At 36.4% G+C, this 20,551-nt stretch overlaps 1 protein-coding gene across 3 annotated transcripts in view; it reads left to right on the top strand.

Moving 5' to 3' along the window:
* The window catches only part of LOC148395226 (chloride channel protein 2-like), a 68,427-nt gene that overhangs the window by 2,922 nt on the left and 44,954 nt on the right, over positions 1-20,551 (top strand). For all 3 annotated transcript variants that reach the window (XM_088380902.1, XM_088380903.1, XM_088380901.1), the window contains exon 2: positions 13,408-13,558. In XM_088380902.1, the coding sequence (XP_088237028.1) occupies positions 13,408-13,558 (151 nt within the window). The remainder of the gene's footprint in view (positions 1-13,407; positions 13,559-20,551) is intronic.

Below are 20,551 nucleotides of genomic sequence, written 5' to 3'. Positions count from 1 at the left end.
AAAGCTGGAGTAGTGGTCACTTCTGAGATTTTATTTTCATACTTGAGACAATTGGAGCAGTGCTAGGTTTTGAGCTAGAAGTTTATGAATTCAGGAATATTAATAGGAATAACAAAACTGGTGGAGGAGTAGCGATATTTAGGAATAAAACTGTCTTTAAACTCCGGGCTACATTAATTGACTTGAGTCTTCTTAGCTCAGAACCCCATTGGGTTTATATTCCATGAACATTTCTTTAATGCATTCAGGACCAAAGACGATCAGTGATTTATAGACCAATGGTGTAATTCTATCCTACACCTGACTGTGAGCCAGAGTAAAACCTTTAGGACTGGAGTAATACATTCTGATCTCTTTGTTCTGGTCAGAACCAGAGCTGCAGAATTCTCAATGAACTGTAGCTGTTTTGATGCTCTTCTGAGGGAGTCCAGTCAGAAGATAAAAGCATGGATAAAGAATTCTTTATGCTGTGACATCCTACTATTTTAACTTTTTTTTTTTTTTAAATTCCTATTTCATACCTATTTCCTTACAGAAGTTACTAGCTCTGAAACAATAAAACAGTCCAATAAAAATATACGGCAAAGAGCAATGGAAAATTAATAATTAATAAGCATTGTACGTGCGTGCTTAGCCATTTGTCTTGAAAGGTTTCAATGGCATTTCGGAAATTTGATGTTCTCTGAAAGTCTGCCATTCCTTATTGACTTTCTTTTCTTAGTTATTGATATTTATTTATCTGGGGAAGAATGTCAGGTCGACAAGTACTTGACCCATTCTCTTGATGCCAGTAAAAAAGGGCTGTTTACGCAATATTTGTTCAAGAGCTAAACTGAGAACATGCTGCTGGCTCTAAGCATAGATAAGCAGCAAAAGCTTCCAACATTTTCCCCAGGTAAAAAGGATGCCCTTGGCTGTTTTTGTTTGCCAAAATGATCAATTGAGCTCAATATTTGCCCTGAGCAATTGTCGTGTGAATAAACGACAGGTTTCAATTGCAGATGTTTACAAACAAACGAAAAAAAAAAACATTTGCTTGAAGTAACAAACGTTAAGTACAAGGGTGAGCAATTAATTGAGCCAACTGACATGCTAATCTCAACGAGTTTGCAGTTCAAAAAAAAATTCCTGCATGTGTAGATATGGTATTAGTATAAATTAGGAAATAGGCATTTTAAATCAAATTACCGACAAAATCATATAAGTAATTGAGACTCCCAAATATATAATTAAATGGGAAAGCAGAATCATTCACAAGTGATGCATGTCGTTCGTTCGGAGGCGTAAATAGCCCATCCCCAATTTGCAGGCTTGCTCCGTCATTTACCCAAGATTTACAAATCTGTGACAGAATGCGCCAGTTCAGCTCCGTAGGATCCTGATAGTGAACGTTAGCATTTGGATCAGGTGTCTTAGAGGAGGGCATTATCTAAAACATTTGAGACCGCTAGTTTAAATTAAAACATTTGCAAAATTCACTGAAACTGATTTACTGTGTTCTCAATTTCTGGAGCTCTGTGTTAACTGGAGTCGTTTGGACGTTATCAACTGCATCTGTCAAAAACACTGAAAGAAAGTCAGGGTAACCTTGAAGAGGTGGCATGCCCTTCAAAGTTGTCGTATAAGCGGATGTACAGTTTATAATCTATTGTTTGTATTGAATTGGGAACTGTGTTTGTTGATAACACATTTTTGATCATATGATCTCGTTTACATATCAACTGCACATCATTTAAAAGATCCAGACAGGAATGTGTGGTCATTTATATACATTTTTTTAATTTAAAAAAAGTCCTCATTTTGCATCAATAATTTCTCAGCTTTTACTGATTGTAATTCACTTCTGACTTTTAAACTTGCCAGGTTAAAACCAATTAGTTAATGATACAACGTTCTTGGAAGTATTAATAGTTTTCTTTGTAACTACCGTAATTTCCGGACTATAAGCCGCACCGGACTATAAGCCGCACCAGCTAAAATTCAGGGATATTTTAGTTTTTTTCTTACATAAGCCGCACCGGACTATAAGCCGCACGTGCACATGAGTTTTTTACAAAGAAAGACAGTACACAGAAAGCCGTAAAAATCCATAAATACGCCCCGCCGCCATTTAAGCCTCAGGGTTCAAAGTAACCTTCTGAATAAAATGCATTAAAAGTTCACATTAATTACAACTTGTTTTTGGTAAGCAAAATGTCAGAAGAATTGAATTTAAATCCTGATTGATTGGGTTTTAATACAATGGAGATGGTCCAAACAGCGCCACTGCTTTGTGTAATTTCTGAGTCACATGGCAGAGTAAGAGAAAGGGTTTAGAGCCCTTTGACGCAGGTCACCTAGCGTGCATTCCTACTAAAGCTCATAATAGTCACAAGCAACACAGGCAGAATAAGCAGCAGCCATAGTAGTGTTTCAAAATAGTATTTTTGTTGTTGTTTTTTTCTTCAAGATACCGCACAACAGTGGTCCACAGCCTTTTTACGAGTGTATAAAAGTGATCAAGTCATCACAAAAATCACGAAAAAAATCTTATATAAGCCGCACCTGACTATAAGCCGCAGGGTTCAAAATTTTGGAAAAAAGTCGCGGCTTATAGTCCGGAAATTACGGTATATTTAAAGTTGCAGTAGACCTCATAGTATTTATTGCACTGTACAAAGATTTTCCATTTCCAATTTTAGGGCAAACGAACAAAAATGGAATACCAAATGATGTAATCTACAAAAAACTATTTTTTGAGCTAGAAGGATTTCATCACCATCCACTCATGCAGATATTTGTCACAACAAAAGAGGATGTGGTGTTAAACACAATCTTGTGATGGCATTGCATTTTCATTTCTTTTTTTTTTCCAAATAATTCTTTATTTTCTTAAGCGCTTCCTTAATCTTTCTGTAGCTCATCAAAAAGCATTGAATATTTGAACAGATGTGTGGACTTTTTATGTCCACTTTTTATATGATCTGTCCATCTACCCTATAATCTATTTTATTGCATGACTGAAGTGTTTTTTAGTAGTTTTTGATTGTGATTTAATCAAGGACTCTTGATCACATGGTCAGATAGAGAGTTCTTGTATTACAAAAAAGTGATTTTGTTTCTATATTTAACTTATCAGCTGGTTTTGGATACAATAATATTGATGTTTTAAAACATGATAGCATTTGAAATATTAAATGTGCATAAAATGTCAAAGGGAAAATGTTTTATTTTAACTTGCCTTTTTTTTAATGAATGCCATAACGAAGTTAAAATTTTTAACCAAAATAAGTCTCGAAAAAAAGATTTATATGACAGTCGGTTTCCTTTTCTTCCAACAAGGACACACTTTGTTTGAAAGTCTCCCCATTGGGTCTCAGTTTAGTGTGCGTGTGACTAGACTGTTAACTTCTTTGTTTTGGATAGATCCTCTCTTCTCTTCTCTTTCTTCTTTGAATGTTCTATTGATTTGCTTTAGTGTAGTCACAATTGAATGTTCATTTAATCTTTTTTCGTTGTGTACACTAAATATATACCGCACTGACATCTATATGAGTAAAGCAATATTGTATTTTCTGTTTTATAGAGTTATCCTCATATTAAAACTTATTTAACTTGATTTAACTTATTTTAAAAGATATTTAACTTGATTTACTCTAAACATTTAACAGTTAATCTCTCTGTAAATATGTTATACAACTTATTTCAGCATGCAAGAGTTTGCTTTGCATGCACTGCGTAGATGCCTTTGAGCAAAAGTGCTAAATGGTTGGTTGTGTAGTCCAAAAACAACCCTGTCCTACTTAAGTTCTGCAACAAGCCATTTGTCATGCAAGCTCAAACTGTTCGCTTAGACCTCTCTCAATGTGCTTTTAGATGTTCAATGATTTCCCAATTGGCACACGTGTGTGTGTGTGTGTGTGTGTGTATAATATACACATAATAATAATGTGTACAATGGATATGAAAAATCTACACACCCATGTTAAAATGCCAGGATTTTGTGATGTAGGAAATTGAGACAGAGACAAATAATTCCAAAATCTTTTCTACCACTCTGGCGTATGATATTTACAGATCAATAGAATGAAAAATCTGAAAGGGAGTAAAAATTAAAAAACAGAGTTGAAACAACATTTTAGGACAGTATATTGCATTTATGCCCTCAAAACCCAATATCCGTTTGTGTTTTTTCCTTTGCTGCGGCAATCATTTGATTGGTGTGCTGTGAAAAATTGCCAAGTTTATTTTTATTTTTTGTTTTTATTTTTTTTACAATGCTTCACTTCAGTCACGTTCAGCTGTGTTGCTCGTTCTGCATCAGGCCCTAGGCAAGAAGAAACAAACCACACTAGTTTTCAAAATAAACTTGTAAAACCCGATCTGATACACTAAATACCATATTCGCAAAGTGTTTCTGTTGTTCAAAAAGGATCCACTGAGTCCATCTTAATGTTTGTGTTTCACTATCATTAGGAGTTTAATATATAAAATTGGGGAATATAGGTACATTTATTTTCTTAAAATACAGAGAGTAGCTAACTTTGCAATAATAATGTGAACCCTTACTCCAAGATTTTTCTTAAATTTGATAAAGCTTCTTAAGGCTGAATTTGTTTCCTCTATTCTATTATTATTTCAAATCGCCTTTCAAGATGACATATCTTTTCTTGGTGTTGGATTTCATCAAATAAAGTTCCCCCCAAAATGCTACTTGTATATGTCTTTTCCTTCTCTATTATGCATTTTATGGCTGGTGCGACTTGTGCTCCGGAGCGATTTATAATCCAGAAAATACGGTTACTGCATATTTGATTTGACACTTTTAGTGTATTTGACTTACTATAACTTTGAAACAATCATCAAAGTGTCAAGTTGATTGACTGTAGTCAGATTGTTTGAACTGGGTATAACGTGATAAGATAAGGTGAAGGTGAAACAATGGTAACAATGGTACACTGGACTGTGATGGAAATATTCAAAATAAAATAAAAGCTAGAGTATTTTTTCTTCTTGATAAAATTAGAAGGTTTGGTCCCCTGACCTTGGTGCGAAACCCTCCAATTTTTATTTATTTTTTATTTTTTTGCAGTTGACTTACTTATCACCCACATGTCTGCAACTTTCCTCATGTCATTCAACATCACCTTTTTATTGCACTTTTTGAGGGGTTTCTGCTGGATTATAAAACTGTACTGAGCACTGTGGCATCGCAGAGGTCCCTGGAAAGGGCCCGGTGCACATCCAAAGTCTCCACCACGGGTCCCCATCAGGGACGCCTAGAAATTGGCTGTGCTGGCCCGACCAACTTTTGCCTCCTGGTAGGCTCCAGTTAAGCTCCTGTGCATTCAGGTCTGGTGGTGGTGATGGGCTATGCTTTGCGTGTGCACATTTCCTATTGGTCATTCTTCGTTCGTGTTTGGCGACTTCTTCCACATGGCGAACGAGGCATAGAATTTTAGCAAGGACATTTTATAATCTGATGATTCTGCATATTTAGTTCTTGATGCCCAACACTAATGAGTGCACAATGTTGGCAAATTTTTTGGGTCATATGATCACTGATAGGAACTGACTTTATGAAGTCAAGTCCTTGTTTTCAGTTAGAATATTTTCTATGAATCTTCTTTGAAGATATTTGTGTGTGTGCCAGCGGTAATATTTGTCAATATATCCAGAAACTATCTACTGAGTCATAAATAATATATTTTTTGGCCAATCATGTGCACAATGTTTATTGTAGGTTCCATCCACATCTCCCTCAACTCTGTAAAAATGTTCCTTGAGAAACATACTTGACTCCCTTGTGGCCGGTACTTTGTCATCATTGTGTGAGTTAACCATTGTGTGTTACTCTCCTATAATATTTTCTTACCGATAAAGCTAGTGCTGCATTCCCTCAGTCTTGTGGTTAAAGTATCTCCAGAATGCAGGGTGCACTCACCAAAAGACATCTGAAATATGCTATGACCAAATGGACTTTGAGGAGTCAGATAGATGGGTGCAGCACAGCCAGAATGATATCTATATCTTAGATTTTAGAGTTGTGGAATGGCTACTGCGAAGCTATGAATCTTTTATGAGGATTTATAGTTGCTCATATCTTATACCAAGAGCGAGAGTTTTCACACTGTGCTCCAGACGTAACGTTAAGATCATACTTCTGGTTTCATTTCTCGTGTTACTCTTTTCATCAAATAGCATTTCTGCAGTCAAGCTCCTTCTGTATTCTCCTCATAGAAAAGTAGTGTTCACAGATGCTCAATTTTCCCCGAATGTTGTGAACAAGAACTCATTCACTGCTAGCCCAGTTAAAATAGATATTTGACTTCTATAGCCATCAATGATTTAAATGCAGTGTCACAATACAGACCGTTTTCATATTTTTTTTTAAGACAGCTGTTAACACCGGGGTTTATTAAATGTGCACTGCTGCACTTTTCGCAAGGCTACAGAGGTTCATCTAATTTTTCTTTATTTTTGGTCACTTCTGTTATGATGGTATAAAGGAGGAAAAATCTGTGCTGAGAATTGAGATCCATCGTCTAACCTATCATAGCCCATTTAAGTAAACATAGAACCAATCCGTCCTGACATACACTATATAATTTTTTTTTTAAATTAAATCTCAACCTGTGTGTCAGTATATCAAATACCAGGGATTCCCATCCCTGTTTTAAACTCACACATAAAGTACATATGAGATTGTTGTATACATTTACAATGTAGACTGTGTATTTGACTTAAAATAATAACAATTAAATGACCTAGTGTGACTTGTTAGCTATCTTTAAACACTAACTTTTTCCACAAGTTAGTGCTGGAAAATGATTTCACTTGTGACTAAAAAGCAAATCCCATAAATCATATAGCAATAAACAGACGTTATCTCAGCACACAAAGATGACAGTCACCAAGGAAGCTTTTCTCTTTTTAACAGCACATATTAGTCAGGCCCGTGCTGTGTATTTCCCCACTAATGTTGTTGCCAGTCATATGATCTAGCGTAGCTATCAATTCATTAATTGTGCAGGCCGTACTAGTATTTAGCGTTACAAATAGGTACATCTAGAAATCTTGTTTGTTGCTTTAAAATATGCCCACATTTTGGAGTACAATTTTGATTGTATTTATTCTTATGGTTATTTGTGTTTCTTGAATAGATGGTTGAATCTTTTTTAAAATAGGCGGTTGTGTTGACACTGGTAACAATTCTCATTAGTCCCACAAATGTCACGAGTGTATGAAGTGTAAGTAAATTCTCTGTCTTCTGTTTGATGAATACATACATGTATACTTAGTCTAATATTTATTTTAATGTTCATCACGTGGTGATGCTAGGAGTGGTTAGGTAGCAAAAAAGTGGTTGCAATCGCTCAATGTTTTGAAAAATGTCAATTATGGAACAGAATTTGGCAAGTAACCTGAAGTAGATATACATGATTTCCTTTAGGGGCCACAAAAAAGATAGGGTGGGCTGGATCGGGACCCCGGGCCTTGAATTTAACACCACCCATTAAAGTGCAAATTGTGGTCTTCTCTGTGTCAATCTTGTCAGCGATGCAAGATGTTTGTACTTTTTGCTAGCATATTTAAGCATATGTGTAATTCTCAACAAGCTAATCTGAAGGCACATGATTAAGATGAAAAAGCTTTGTAGCATTTGAGAGTGCAATCATGCATGCATGAGTGTGAGACTGGGGAAGTAAATCTGTTATTGCTATTATGGATCGGCATTTGATCGAATTTACTTTTAGGGACCAACCTCAGATAAATAAATTACATAAATACAAACAAGCACAGCCTTCCTTGGTTCTAACGGTGAGAATCTAACCAGTGTCTCTCCTCTGCATCCACTTTGCATGTCTCAGAGTGCGTGAGAATTTCTGAGCCTACATTTGGAGTGTCTTCTATTGTTTATCCTCCCACCTGGTTTGGTATTTGACTTTCTCATAGTCTCTGTTTTTTTCCCCTTTCTCACATGATCTTCTAATCATGTTGTGACTATCAGATTTCACCCCCCTCGCTTCTCCATTATTCCACCAGCAACTCAAGAGTCATTTGTTTTTTGGTTGCTTTCTGTCCTTAGATTTGTGTCAACAAGTTGTTCTTCATCACCTTCTTAGGCCTGATATTATCACAGCTGTGTTTTTGAAGTCGGACATGAGTGATGAGTTTTTCCAGATCGAGCGTCCCCAGGCCCAGAGTGTGTGCACTGGGGCCAGTGCAGGGCAGTGCCATGGCGGTGCTGTCCCACATCCTGATCAAGCACGTGCAAGAGACTCTGAGAGAAACACTGGGAGTCATTGTGTGCAAATGTGTCTCCCTCCCGCCTCTTCTCACTTTGTCTCACGTCTTTTCTCACTGGGACTATTGTCTGTTCATGTTTGTTCTGTTACTTATGTTTCACTCAATTTTATCACCAGAAGCAATTTGAGGCAAAGTATGTGTAATATATGACAATAATATATTACAATGATGGACTTATTATTAGCGATGTTCACTACCACTTTTTTCCCCAGAACGATACCGGTGCAAATACTCAACTGTTGGGTATTCACTGATACTGAGTAACTGATACCATCAGCACTTTCAATACATGAGATTTATTTTAAACCAATTATAGATAATTTTAAAAACCCTTTGTTCATTTCTGACAAAAAGCAAGAAGTGACTGCAATAGAGAACTGAAATAAAAAATGCAATTCAAACAACTCTATGATTTCATATTCATTTGTAAAGAAAATAAATTTAAAAAATAAAACTGGCAACTTAGTTTTAGTCTTTGTTCAAAATAAAGTGGGGAAAAATAATATAAGTTCAAATCCTAAATATTAAGCAGGACACTGAAATTGAAAAATACAGCTCAGCAATACAAATAAAACATTTAACTGAATGTAGTTTTTTTTCACGTCAGCCAATAAGGGCTGTCAGAATCGATTTCTCAATCAATTATTTTATCGATTAATCAAATAACAGATACATTTGCATTTGTTAGTGTATTACGAATGGTTTCTTTTTCCCCAATTACTGTTTTATTAACCAATTATTTTTGTTCATTTGGCATTATTTCACGATTAAACAACAAACAAACAAACAAACAAACACTGGCCTCTTTTTTTTTTACGTCATCTGACCCCACTACATTGAGAGGTGGAATTGAAATGTTTTCTTCTTTAAGATGGAGCCTACATATATGTATATTTGTAGTACACACACAAAAATGGTTCATCAGTATCGGCCATTCAAAGTAGGAAACTATCAGTATCGGTTGAAATATTTCATATCATCCATCACTAATTATAATCTGAACTAAGTAACAGAAAAATTCTCAATCTCGAAATATACCCCCGTTGTCCATACTCCTTTTTTAAATGGATACATTTTACATTTTCAAGTGTTTCAACCAGTGATTCATGCACAGCTGAGAATGTCAGTGGTCCTATTATTAGGAAAAGGAAACACAGTTATTCCTAGGCTACTTGAATAAGCACTAATAAAAAGTAGAGGCGATTTAAATGTAAATTAAGAATTAATTTGCCAGAAAATGAACATACTTCATAACAATGGGCATAAATCTATTTTTTTACAAGATGTGTTTGAACTTTAATGTATCCTTTTATCAAATTGGATTCATCGGGGCAGCAGGTCTGAAGGCCTTGTCGTTTCGTCTACCAATCACAGCATTATTTGTGTTCTCTCTGTCTTTGCTTTCTACAACCTATCGACTTAAAAAACTCACATGAATTCTGCTGGTAGTAGTCTTATATTTGTCAAACACCCTCTCACACATTCAGTATTTGTGTACTCTCCATTGGCCATCTTCATGCTCAGGTTCATGCTACTTTAAGTGCCTCCTGTAGCTTCTTCTCCCTCTTACTTTTCTGTCCTTCATCCATCCTGCTTTTATTTGAAGTCTTGTCCAACTCTGGGTGAGTGCAATAGAGGCCTAAAAGGTTGGCATGGCAGTCTGGCATAAGCACACAAGACTTCCTCTATTAGGCTCCTAGGGTGCCCCCACAGGGCCATAGAAAAAACTTTTATTTATTGTGCATCCTTTTACCTTTCCCTTTTTCAGTCTCAACAATACACAGTTTTTTTTTTTGTTGATACCAGTAACGTTTCAGTTATTCAGATTTTTGTGCAGCGACTGTTTCTGAGTACTTGCGTGGTAAAAGTATACAATTACGTTTATAATATCACTATTATGTTCGTATGAGAACTTTCCTCTAAGGGAGTGATTTCCTTTTCAGTGCATTGAGACTCACATGTCCATACACCGCAAGGGAGGGGTACATGAATAATTTGTATTAATAATTAAAGTAAAATAATTGATAATTAGTCTATTGTCAGATAAGAATAAGATTATTAAGATTTGGTGCACACTGTGCTCTCAACAGCTCTACGTAGCTAATGAGAAACTGTGAAAAACAAAGGTCAATAACGGTAGATAGCAGCTCTTTGCCATACCAGCAGAAACTTATCCACGGAGTTGCAAATTAAATGGTGGACAGTTATTTGAGTGGTATCAAAAGGAGTTTGCTGCAATTATGTGACTTGATCCAGCTCCCTGAGAACACTAAAGTGGATAAGTGCTATACAAAATGGATTTGATGGCCATTTGGAAAATTAACTAAATCCGAATTGGCTTATTAATATTTCAGGAAGAGAATGTAGAGCAAAACATCACAAATTGGTTCAGTAAACTTGTGTGGGAGGGATCACAAATCATTGAGCAATTAATCACAGGGAAGCTATGCAGGGGCGTTGAGGGAATAAAAGATGAGGAATTAATCATTTGTTTTGAACTGAAACAAGGGCAAACATTGTTGGCCTGATGTAAGTACGTCTTTCTTTCTGGTGTAAGTTACTTGGTTTACCACTGAAAATGATTGATTTTCTTACAAATTTGTTTTAAGTTTTGGAAATTTCAAGAATATATCTACAAATTGCTAAATACCACTCGCACTGTTTCTTAAGCTACAGGAAATTGTGCTTTTCCACTCACAGAAGTAAAAATCTCATGAATAAGCTCCTTTTTTCTGAAGGTAATCATCTGAAGCGGGAGTCTTCTGGTCATTTGGGATGAATTCCTGGATCTGTATGCATATCTCTCTTGATCTGTTTTTAGCCCTTGGCATGTGCAGCATTTTGCGATTCATATACTTTTTTTTTTTCGTCTTGGCACTGCACATTAGTTCTCGCAGCTGTTCAAATGGGTAAAACAAATTGTCAAACATTGGTGTGTATGAATCTGAAGTCAGGGTTGGGCAACTGGAGGCATGGGTCCCACAGCCACTGATTAATTCCCTCCTATGCCCTATATTACATTATGAGTAGCCCTAATATTATTTTGCAGATTTAGAATAATATGCAGGACAAACATAGTGCGGAAAATACGGTACTCACTATCAGGCGCACTTAAAAACTTGAAATTTACTCAAAAAACTACAGTGCGCCTTATAATGCAGAGCGCCTTATATATGGATCAATTGATGAATTTGTTGATCCATACTGGTTGTACACAGCGCTCTGCCAAAATGTTTCAGTACGTGCACCCTATATATGAAATAATTTCTAAAATAAAAAATTCAGTGAGGGTGCGCCTTATAATCCAGTGCGCCTGATGGGGCGAAAAATACAGTACCTCAATAGTATTCCCATTTTCAGTAATTTGGTTATTTTTTTTTTATGGCCACAAGCAACATGTATAAACTGTCTATTCCTTTATACTTGTTTTGAGTAAATTACTGTATTGTCAATATTGTGATTCATGCAGATAGACAATCATTGGGACTTTAACAGTCAGACTTTATTAATTCACTAAAAAAAGGGCCGTGCTGTTTTTATCAGACGGTTACGTTACAGGAGTGATTTCATGCGCCTGTCCTTTCTTAGAGGACATTGGTTAGGGTAATGTCGAGGACATCGTGTTTATCTTGGATCAACAAGCCCAAGAGAACAGGCTCAGTTGAGGATTTCTGAGTATACACAACAATCCCATTGTTCTGGTTGGATGTGATTGTTTTCCTCTCCTGGTCAGATGTTAGCCTTGAGGGATTTTATGGAGCCAGAGTAGGCTGATAGATGAAGTTTTTATTTGTTTGGATCTAATTTCTATTACTTGAAAAATTTGGCAAACATTCCCGGAAAATATGGTAGATTTTGCCTTACCAAACTGTGAGATCAGAAACATCACCATTCTCATGTTTGTTTATTGAGTCCTTGTTTTTCAACGGTGATATAATGAGGCCATTGAATAGCTCCTTTTCGTTTTTGTCTTTTTCAACAGTGATCTAATGAGGTCAATGAATAGCTCCTTTTCATGTTTCTTTGTCTATTTGTCTCCTGAAGTTACACCAATAAACAAAGACACCTAAAATACTTGGTGCGCCAGTAAAATTACAACTGAGTGTTCTGCTTGGATGCCCTGACTGAAACCAAAGTGCGTGTTTCATAGGCGCCAAAAAGGCTAGACATTTAATGTGTCTGTTTATCAAACCTCAGCAAATCGCATGCTACTCATTCTTTGTGACCTTTTTACCTGTCCTTCATTCTGTTGTTGCGACTGGTGCCCCTCTTCCTGGCCAATAGCATTAAGGAAGGAGGGGTGTTCTAGCTGAAGTGGTACTTGGTACTTCCTGTTTCTTGCACTGCTGACTTGATAACTTTTGCACAGTGTTTTTTAAAAAATGTTTTTAACTTTTATTCATTCATTATTAAAGGCTGTATGTCACAGGTGTCAAACTCAAGGCCCGGGGGCTAGATACGGCCCACCACATCATTTTATGTGGCCCGCGAAGATAAATTGTGCATCAAATTCGTGTGTCATTACTAGAATTGCAAATTGTCTTCACTTTTAATATCTTTTTTTTTTTAATATTTGAACAATTTTTACTCGTCTGATTTGAAAACGAGTTATTTGTCTGTTTGTTTTGTAGCTTTTACTGTATATAATATGAGCTCATACATTTATTTGGGTTGATAGTCATAATGGCCTTCCGAAAGAAGCTACGTCTACAATGCGGCCTGCAAAAAAAACGAGTTTGACACCCCTGCTGTATGTAATTAGGCATCCATGCTAAATTTATTTGTGTGCTTTTACTCATCTTTATGCTCATTCCATGCATTTCATTTCATGCCCCCCAGATATAAAGAATTGTTTCTCATGGTGCACAGGTCTTTCTGGTCATTTTCGGTGGCTGCTCTGTAATCTCACCTAAAGAAACAAAATGGCACACAATCTGTCTTTTGTGTTCCGTTTTATGTAAACTACTCACACATTTCTCGTCATTTGCTAAATTAGGTAAGAGAACAATCCTTTTGGCCATATTGTGGACACATTTTTGGAATATTAATTGTCATGCTGTACAACAACCTGTATTTTCTTCCTTTCATTTTTTTAATTTTTACTCTGACTTTTTCCAGATGTATGGGCGCTACACCCAGGAGCTGGGGGTGTTCGCCAAAGAAGAAGCAGCTCGACTGAGGGAGAGTGGGCAGAGGCGTTCGATCAGTGAGCGAAGCCGAAACTTGGACCTGCTGGAATATGACAAAGGACGCTGTGCTAAGTGTCGCAGTAAGTGTCAGGACTCATTGTTAGTACTTAAGAGACCAGCCACACATTATTATTATATAGACCTGCTCCTATTTCTAAAATATGCGACCAGTTTGTTGGTGTTAGCATTCTTTTTTTTAACTGCACTTTTTTGTGCTGTAGGATATTCTGAGCCGTATAAATTCTTGAAAAATTCTTAAATAGAAGAAAAAAGATAAATTCTATATTCTAGCAATTTTCCTTCTCTGTGAATCTGCGGAAACTTTAATCTGTTCCTTTTGTGGTGATATCATCATACACATCAGTGTGACGCACGAGTATATGTATCAAAGATCACAAAAAGAAAAAGCAATGATGATCCCTTTTGAACATGTGTCCTAAAATGCACAATGGATGCATTTCCAAGACACGAAATTGCAAATGAGACCTATTTCGTGGCCTCTTGGTCTATGTGACAAATTATGAAAGATCATCTTCCTATCCTGCTCCGTATACCTCCATCCTGGTGCAGGAATCTTTTCTCTGGAAATTTAGCACCCTCTACTGATACTCAATTCACATAGCATCATTGACATATGCTATCTCACCTTTATGTATTCCTGTGTCCCGAAATAAGTCTTATCTCATGCAAAACCTTTTCTGTTTCACACACACGAGTCAGCTTCCAGTAATCCTAAATGAATAATAATAAATATAGATAATTATAAAGGTTGTCCCCAAGCAGCTTGCCTCACGTGTAATAGATGCGACGACTTCTCCAACTACCATGTGTGATAAAAATTCAATAAAAATTGATCCAGAGATTCCATATGGAAGTAAAACTCTTGTCACGATGCGCACACATTGCAAAAATCATTGTGCTTCACATTTTCCTGATTTTGTTGTTAGTCTTATTCCAAAATGCAATATATGTTTTTCTTTCCTCCACACTCTACAAACAAAACCTCATGTACTACAATTTACACAGAGAATTTTAATCCAACCAAGTGTGGACTCTGACTCGGCTACTCAAGGACATTCACAAAGTTGTCCGAAAGCCACTACTATCTTGGCTCTGTGCTTCGGGTCGTTGTCCTGCTGAAAGACGAAACATTGCCTCAGTCCGTCGGCTCTGTGACGTTTCTGTGGAAACTCTGAAACAAATAGACAGCATGATGCTCCCTTTTCTATGTTTCATTATAGGGATGGTACTGGCCGGCTAATTGTCTCTATTCTGGTCTGGTAGTTTGGTGAGACAAGATGTGTGTTTGACCAACTCCAGGGGGGCTACCATGTGCCTTTCTACTAAGGAGAGACTTTTTGGTAGCTTGCAGAAAAGATTGTTGTCCTTCTGGAAGGTTCTCTTTCCTATAAAGGAGCCCTGGAACTCTGACAGTGACCATCATTTTTTTTTTTTCCGTCCCCTCCTTGCCGTCTTCTTCTGATGGAGGTGCGACCATTTATTTGAGAGTCTCGCTTGTTCCAAACTTCCATTTACAAATTATGGATCAATCAATCAATCAATCAATCAATCAATCAGCTTTATTGTCATTACCTATTACCAGGCAACGGGATATACTCAACTGTATTCCTTGGATGGCTGTTAACAGGTGGATTATTCCGCTTCATATTCTACAAGCACAATATTAATCCAAAGAGTGTTTCGATTAACTTCCACTTTAAGGCCTCTCGCTGAATTTCACTGATCTCTGAGGAAGATCCTAGTTTGGATTGTCTTCCAGGGAAGGTTTCCTTCCTTCTTGGTTTCAAAGCTGTGTCAAACACGGTTGTTTTTGCTTCTTTACTAAATGAAATATTTATTAAGGGGTTTCATGAAGGTGCTTTGCCTGCAGTTTTCAAAGTTGGCAAACTGCACCAGCAGTCATGATAAATCATTCAGTGTCCTTACAACACAGAGGTTAGGAGTTAAAACAGGAAGTGACTTGGAATTACAATGCCTTTACATTCCTTATATGCCTGACTTTCACCATATCATTATTTTTGTAGGCATGTGGCCATCATTGCAACTTCCCAATTTTTAGTTTTTTTCAGCTAAACTTCAACTCTGCAGTATTAGAACAGTGAGGCTAAAGTTTTGCTGTAGACTGAAAAAAAGTTCAAAAAGTGAACACAAGATGATACTAACAGTTACTTTTATTACAAGTATTTAAACCCACATCTGATACACATTATTTCTAGCAAAATGAACATAATTGGATGTGAACATTTGACCAGATTTAGAATAAAATTTGAGCCAGAATTGGGCGAATAATGTTTGATTATAAATGCTTAGTTTGCGAGAAATGGGACTCTGACCTTGAACTATAGCATACTACTTATGTGGTGTGTTTTCCAGGTTTTCTTCTGCCTGAAGGCTCTTTCAGTTGTTTGATTTTTTTTTTTTATTTTATTTTTTTTTTTTTATTATAAACTTTCTTAAGCTTTAGCTTTTTTTTTTTTTTAGCAAGCAAAATTTATTTAAATTTAAAGACAAAATGTTTCTGTAGACTACAGAGTACATGTTGCCGCTGCATTCCTGTTGTTCATCAGCGAAGATTTAATAAACTTGTACCAGGAGCAGCCATGTAAGGTCAAACCATGATTTCTGCAAAGTTTTCATCACTTTGGTTTAATTTTTGTCAAGAATGTTTGAAGCTTGTCTCTGTACTTTTTGACAAATTCCAGCCTGACCTATCTTCTTGCTACTTCTAAAAATATCTTCATGATAAAAATAAAATGTGGTTCATATTTTAATATCAAAACCAAATGTTTTCAGACTGCAGAAAAAAACAAGTAATTTGTCTTGCGGTTTCACCATTTTATTATGTCTATCTCCTTCCTTTAACTGTTATTTTAGTAGTCATTAGTCATTTGATCTTCTAGGGTCAAGGATTTTTTTTTAAGCAGCTCCATTTGTATTACGAAACAAGTTTGGTCTTAATTAGACATTAAAATTGGCTTGGTGATAGATTTGATTTTAGAAGATAGATTTTCAAAACAACAGAAATCTGTGAGGGAGCTGATATTTCCCTGCAATGTATTTGATGGACACAATTACACTTTACAATTTACTGTATGCATGTAAAGATACAAAGTTTTCCATTCCCAAGTCGTTTAGGGCCTGGAGTAAAACGCCCCACCTTCGTGTATGCCTTTTATTGTACCTATAATAGCCAGCAGGGCGCAGCATTACACAGTGACTTTTTATTCAATAGAGTTTTGTCTGACTAGTGTATGTGCTACTCTGTTAAATGTTTTTTCTAAAGACCATTTTAGTTTCCCATTATTTCATATGACACACTATTTGAAAAAAATATTGAGACACACAGAATTCATCTTGGCCCCTTAAGTGAAACATAACTTCAAGCGATTTTGTGTTTGATGCAATTTGATGAAAATCGGATTGGCCTGCATAGAGCCGTGACCCTTCTAATCCACTCTAAACTACAACTGATCTTCTAAATCAGGAACTCGCTCAGGTTTAAGCATGGACAAATGTCCCACATACTACATAGAGTGGAAGTGTAGCAGATGACAACTTTATCTTCAATATTATCTGGTCTGCCTGAAACTGACGTAAACACAGTTATATGATTATGTTTTTCTGTTCATTTCCCCATTTCTACTGGTCTTCTTTTCTTCACCCTGTCCTCCTGCTTTTATTTGGTTCTGCGGACACATGCATTTATCCACGTGCAGTGTTTCGCATCAAGTGTGATGTCAGCAGGAGCTCAGTCTGGTGCCTGATGTTGCTATGGAGACATGCAGGCGCCTAGCGACCAACAGTTGCACTTTCTTCTTCTTTTCTTGTAATACTTCGTCATTTCCTGTTTTTCTTTGTCTCTCCTGATTTCCAAAAGCCGTCTCCCTGCGTATGCCCTCTCAGCCTTGTTAATCCCTCTCTCTCACTCAGCTACTTTATGCCACCTGTTCCATTTGTTAGAATGTGAAAAGATATTTGGATTGGCATAGGTTGGTTGAATGTATAGTTCAAGGGAACACACACACACACACCGATAAATGTACATTGTCTCATTATAGTTTGCATGATTGTGTTTGAGTGGGCAATGGGTTCACATGAGTGTATGAAAGCACCTGCACAGTGTGCAAAATTATAGCCCCAGTTTGGTAATGGATTGTGACATGTTGTCAGAGCCATTTAGGAGGGAATAGCAAAAAACATCTGAAATTCACCTTTTATTCTGTGAATAATTGCTGCATTTCAAATGAACTAATCATCTGTATGCGCACCACAAGACCTGTGTGCGTGTGTGTTTGTTCTTTAAACACCGCTAGTGCCGTCTGCCAATCAGTTCAGTCCAGAAGTAATGAAATACGAGCACAACACACACACACACACACACACACACACTTAGGCATTGTTCGCCAATTACTGTGGTGTGGGAAAGTTTTAAAATTAAATTAAATGAGGTAACCAAGGAGACACCGTGATCAATATTTGGGTCAGTGCCACGTGCAGCGTCTGCGTGCATGTGTGTGTGTGTGTGTGTGTGTGTGTGTTAATCTTGGACTGTTGTTGCAAAGTGTTTCACTATAGTGGTTCTTGGCACTATTCTGTATGCTGTACTCAACCCTGAATGTTACGGCATTGAGGGAGTCCTTGATACACAGTGTTGGCTTACATTGATTTTGTAATCCGACAATCTTAGGTTCAGCCAAGATGCAGCCATAAGAATACTTGTTGTAGAGATTTAGATAATAGTGATGACGTTTACTCTTGTCCCAAGTCGCCAACTGAGTCGTAGTTGTAATTTTGTTTTACAGCTTGTAGTCCACAGTGTGGGTCAAGCATTGAACAAGGAAGATTGCTTTTTTTGTTGTTGTCATTCTTAGTTAAAAAAAAAGTAAAAAAAAAAATCCACAAATCTCATACAGGTACTTTCAAGTCCAATAAGTGCAGCACGTGCTTCTTATGCTGATAAAGTTTGATGAGTCACAACAAAATTTGCTATACCTAAGTTCCGACTATGAAATTTTGTGTGAATATTTAAATATATTGTCAAACCATTTCCAAAACATCTAGCAATTGGAAGGTAAAAAACTATGTTCCCACTTACGAGACTTAATATGTCCTTGTTGCAGTTTCATAAACAATTCTGTTATACCCTGTCTTCTACAAAATTGCAGATTTTGTCATTATTGGACAGTTCGTAATAAAAGTGTAGAGTTTAGACATAATCCATTAGGGTTAGCATACTCATATTGCCCCTGTGGTACAAATTTTAAAAACAAGTCAGGATGGATGGATGGATGGATTTGCATATTTAAATTAATGATGCCTCATCTAGGTTGTTTCCTTCCACTCCAGACAGAGGAAGGCAAACGTGGAGCCTGTTGTTTTTTTAGCATTTAGAAGGTGGTGACCATGCTGAGATCATAATGATGATCGCATCTCATGAAATACTGGGTCAGTGGCTTACAGTAAAAGCTAGTTTATATGATCAGCAAACTGTAAATTAAGAAAAATCTGTCCATGAAAATGCTGGATATGAAGTGTTTTACCTTATTGCAACTCGAACTATATTCAAAGGTAACATTTTTATGAATCCTGTTATTGATTTTGTGGGGGGGGGGGGGGGGTTGTGTAGGGGGGTATTTTAAAAGATGGTTTTATAGATGGCTCCCTTCTCAGAACACAAAATTAATAAAATAAATAAATAGGGTAAAGCCATTCGAGCCTGTATTGTAATTCCTCTTCAGATACCGATTCTCTGCCACCATCTTTTTTAATCTGCCCTTAATTAATGGTTACCATATTTTTTTTGTTTGTTTTATCCATCCATTCGTTAGCTGAACTCTAATTCTAATACAAATTTAAATACCAGTGATCTTGGCTGCTATAACAGTTGTTTGAATTTAAATTTTAAATATTTCATAAATTATAAATTCATAATATTAGGTCTATCAATTATAGTGACCCTTTTAGTCTTTTTTGCTCCAATTGCTTGTAAGAACAGCCTCCAATTTGCACAGCCACAGTCTTCACTCTCACTTTTCTTCAACACTTTTTTATCCTATTCTGACACCTCCTGCCCTTTCGTTCTCATTTTTTGCATGACTACTTTTCAAGCACTCCCAGAGAACCATATTTTTCTTCATGTCTTCATCCATCTTCCCAATAATGTCCCTGTCGTTTAGCCATATAATAGGCTGCTGAGTTTGCAAATATAAACTTTTTTTTATTTTTGTTTTTAAATATACATTGGATGAAGAAGTATCAGAATAATTGACTATCTGATTATCTGTTTTCAACAAATACTGTACTTTATGATAATTATCATCTGTGGTCTATCTGTCCTCCAGGGTCAGGGTATCCATATGTTCTAGAAGCACCACCCCAGGACTTTATCTCTGGTAAACAAGTAAACAACAAATTGCCCCTTTAACTTTCAATTCCTCATTAAACCTGTGTTGCTGCTCCCTTATTATTAACCTTTAATAACTTCCATTCCCACTTGCTATGAGACATAACAGCCATACTCTTGAAAAAATGTATTTTGTGTAAAATATAAACAAAAACAGAATGTGATGATTTGTAAACAAATTTCAACTAATCAATCGAAAACACGACAAAGACAAAAAAAAACATGTTGAAATTAATGAGCGTTTTTGTTTTGTTTCTTTGAAAATGTTCTCTCATTTTGAAATTGATAACTGCAGCATATTCCAAAATAGCTGGGACAGGAGCAATAAAAAAGGTTGAGGAATGCTCAAAATAACACCGGTGAATAGGTTAATTAGAAAAAGATGAGTATGATTAGGTATAAAAAGAACATCCCAGACAGATTCACAGAGCAAGGATGAGACTATGTTGACCACTTTGTGAACATCTTTGTAGGGATACAATCAGATTGATTAAGTACAATATTTAGGTAGGATTTAGTTATTTCATAATTACCATCGTCAAAAGATTCAGAGAATTAGGAGAAATCTCTGCATTTAACTGGCAAGGCTGAAAACCGACAATCACTGCCTGTAATCATAAATCCTTCAGGTGGCACTATTGCGTATATG

The sequence above is a fragment of the Syngnathus floridae genome, chromosome 7 (genome assembly GCF_059516105.1).
Source record: "Syngnathus floridae isolate MCC-2025c chromosome 7, RoL_Sflo_1.0, whole genome shotgun sequence".
In the NCBI taxonomy this organism is placed as follows: domain Eukaryota; kingdom Metazoa; phylum Chordata; class Actinopteri; order Syngnathiformes; family Syngnathidae; genus Syngnathus; species Syngnathus floridae.
Note: the sequence above shows the minus strand (reverse complement) of the source record. Positions and strands in the feature narration are given on the sequence as shown.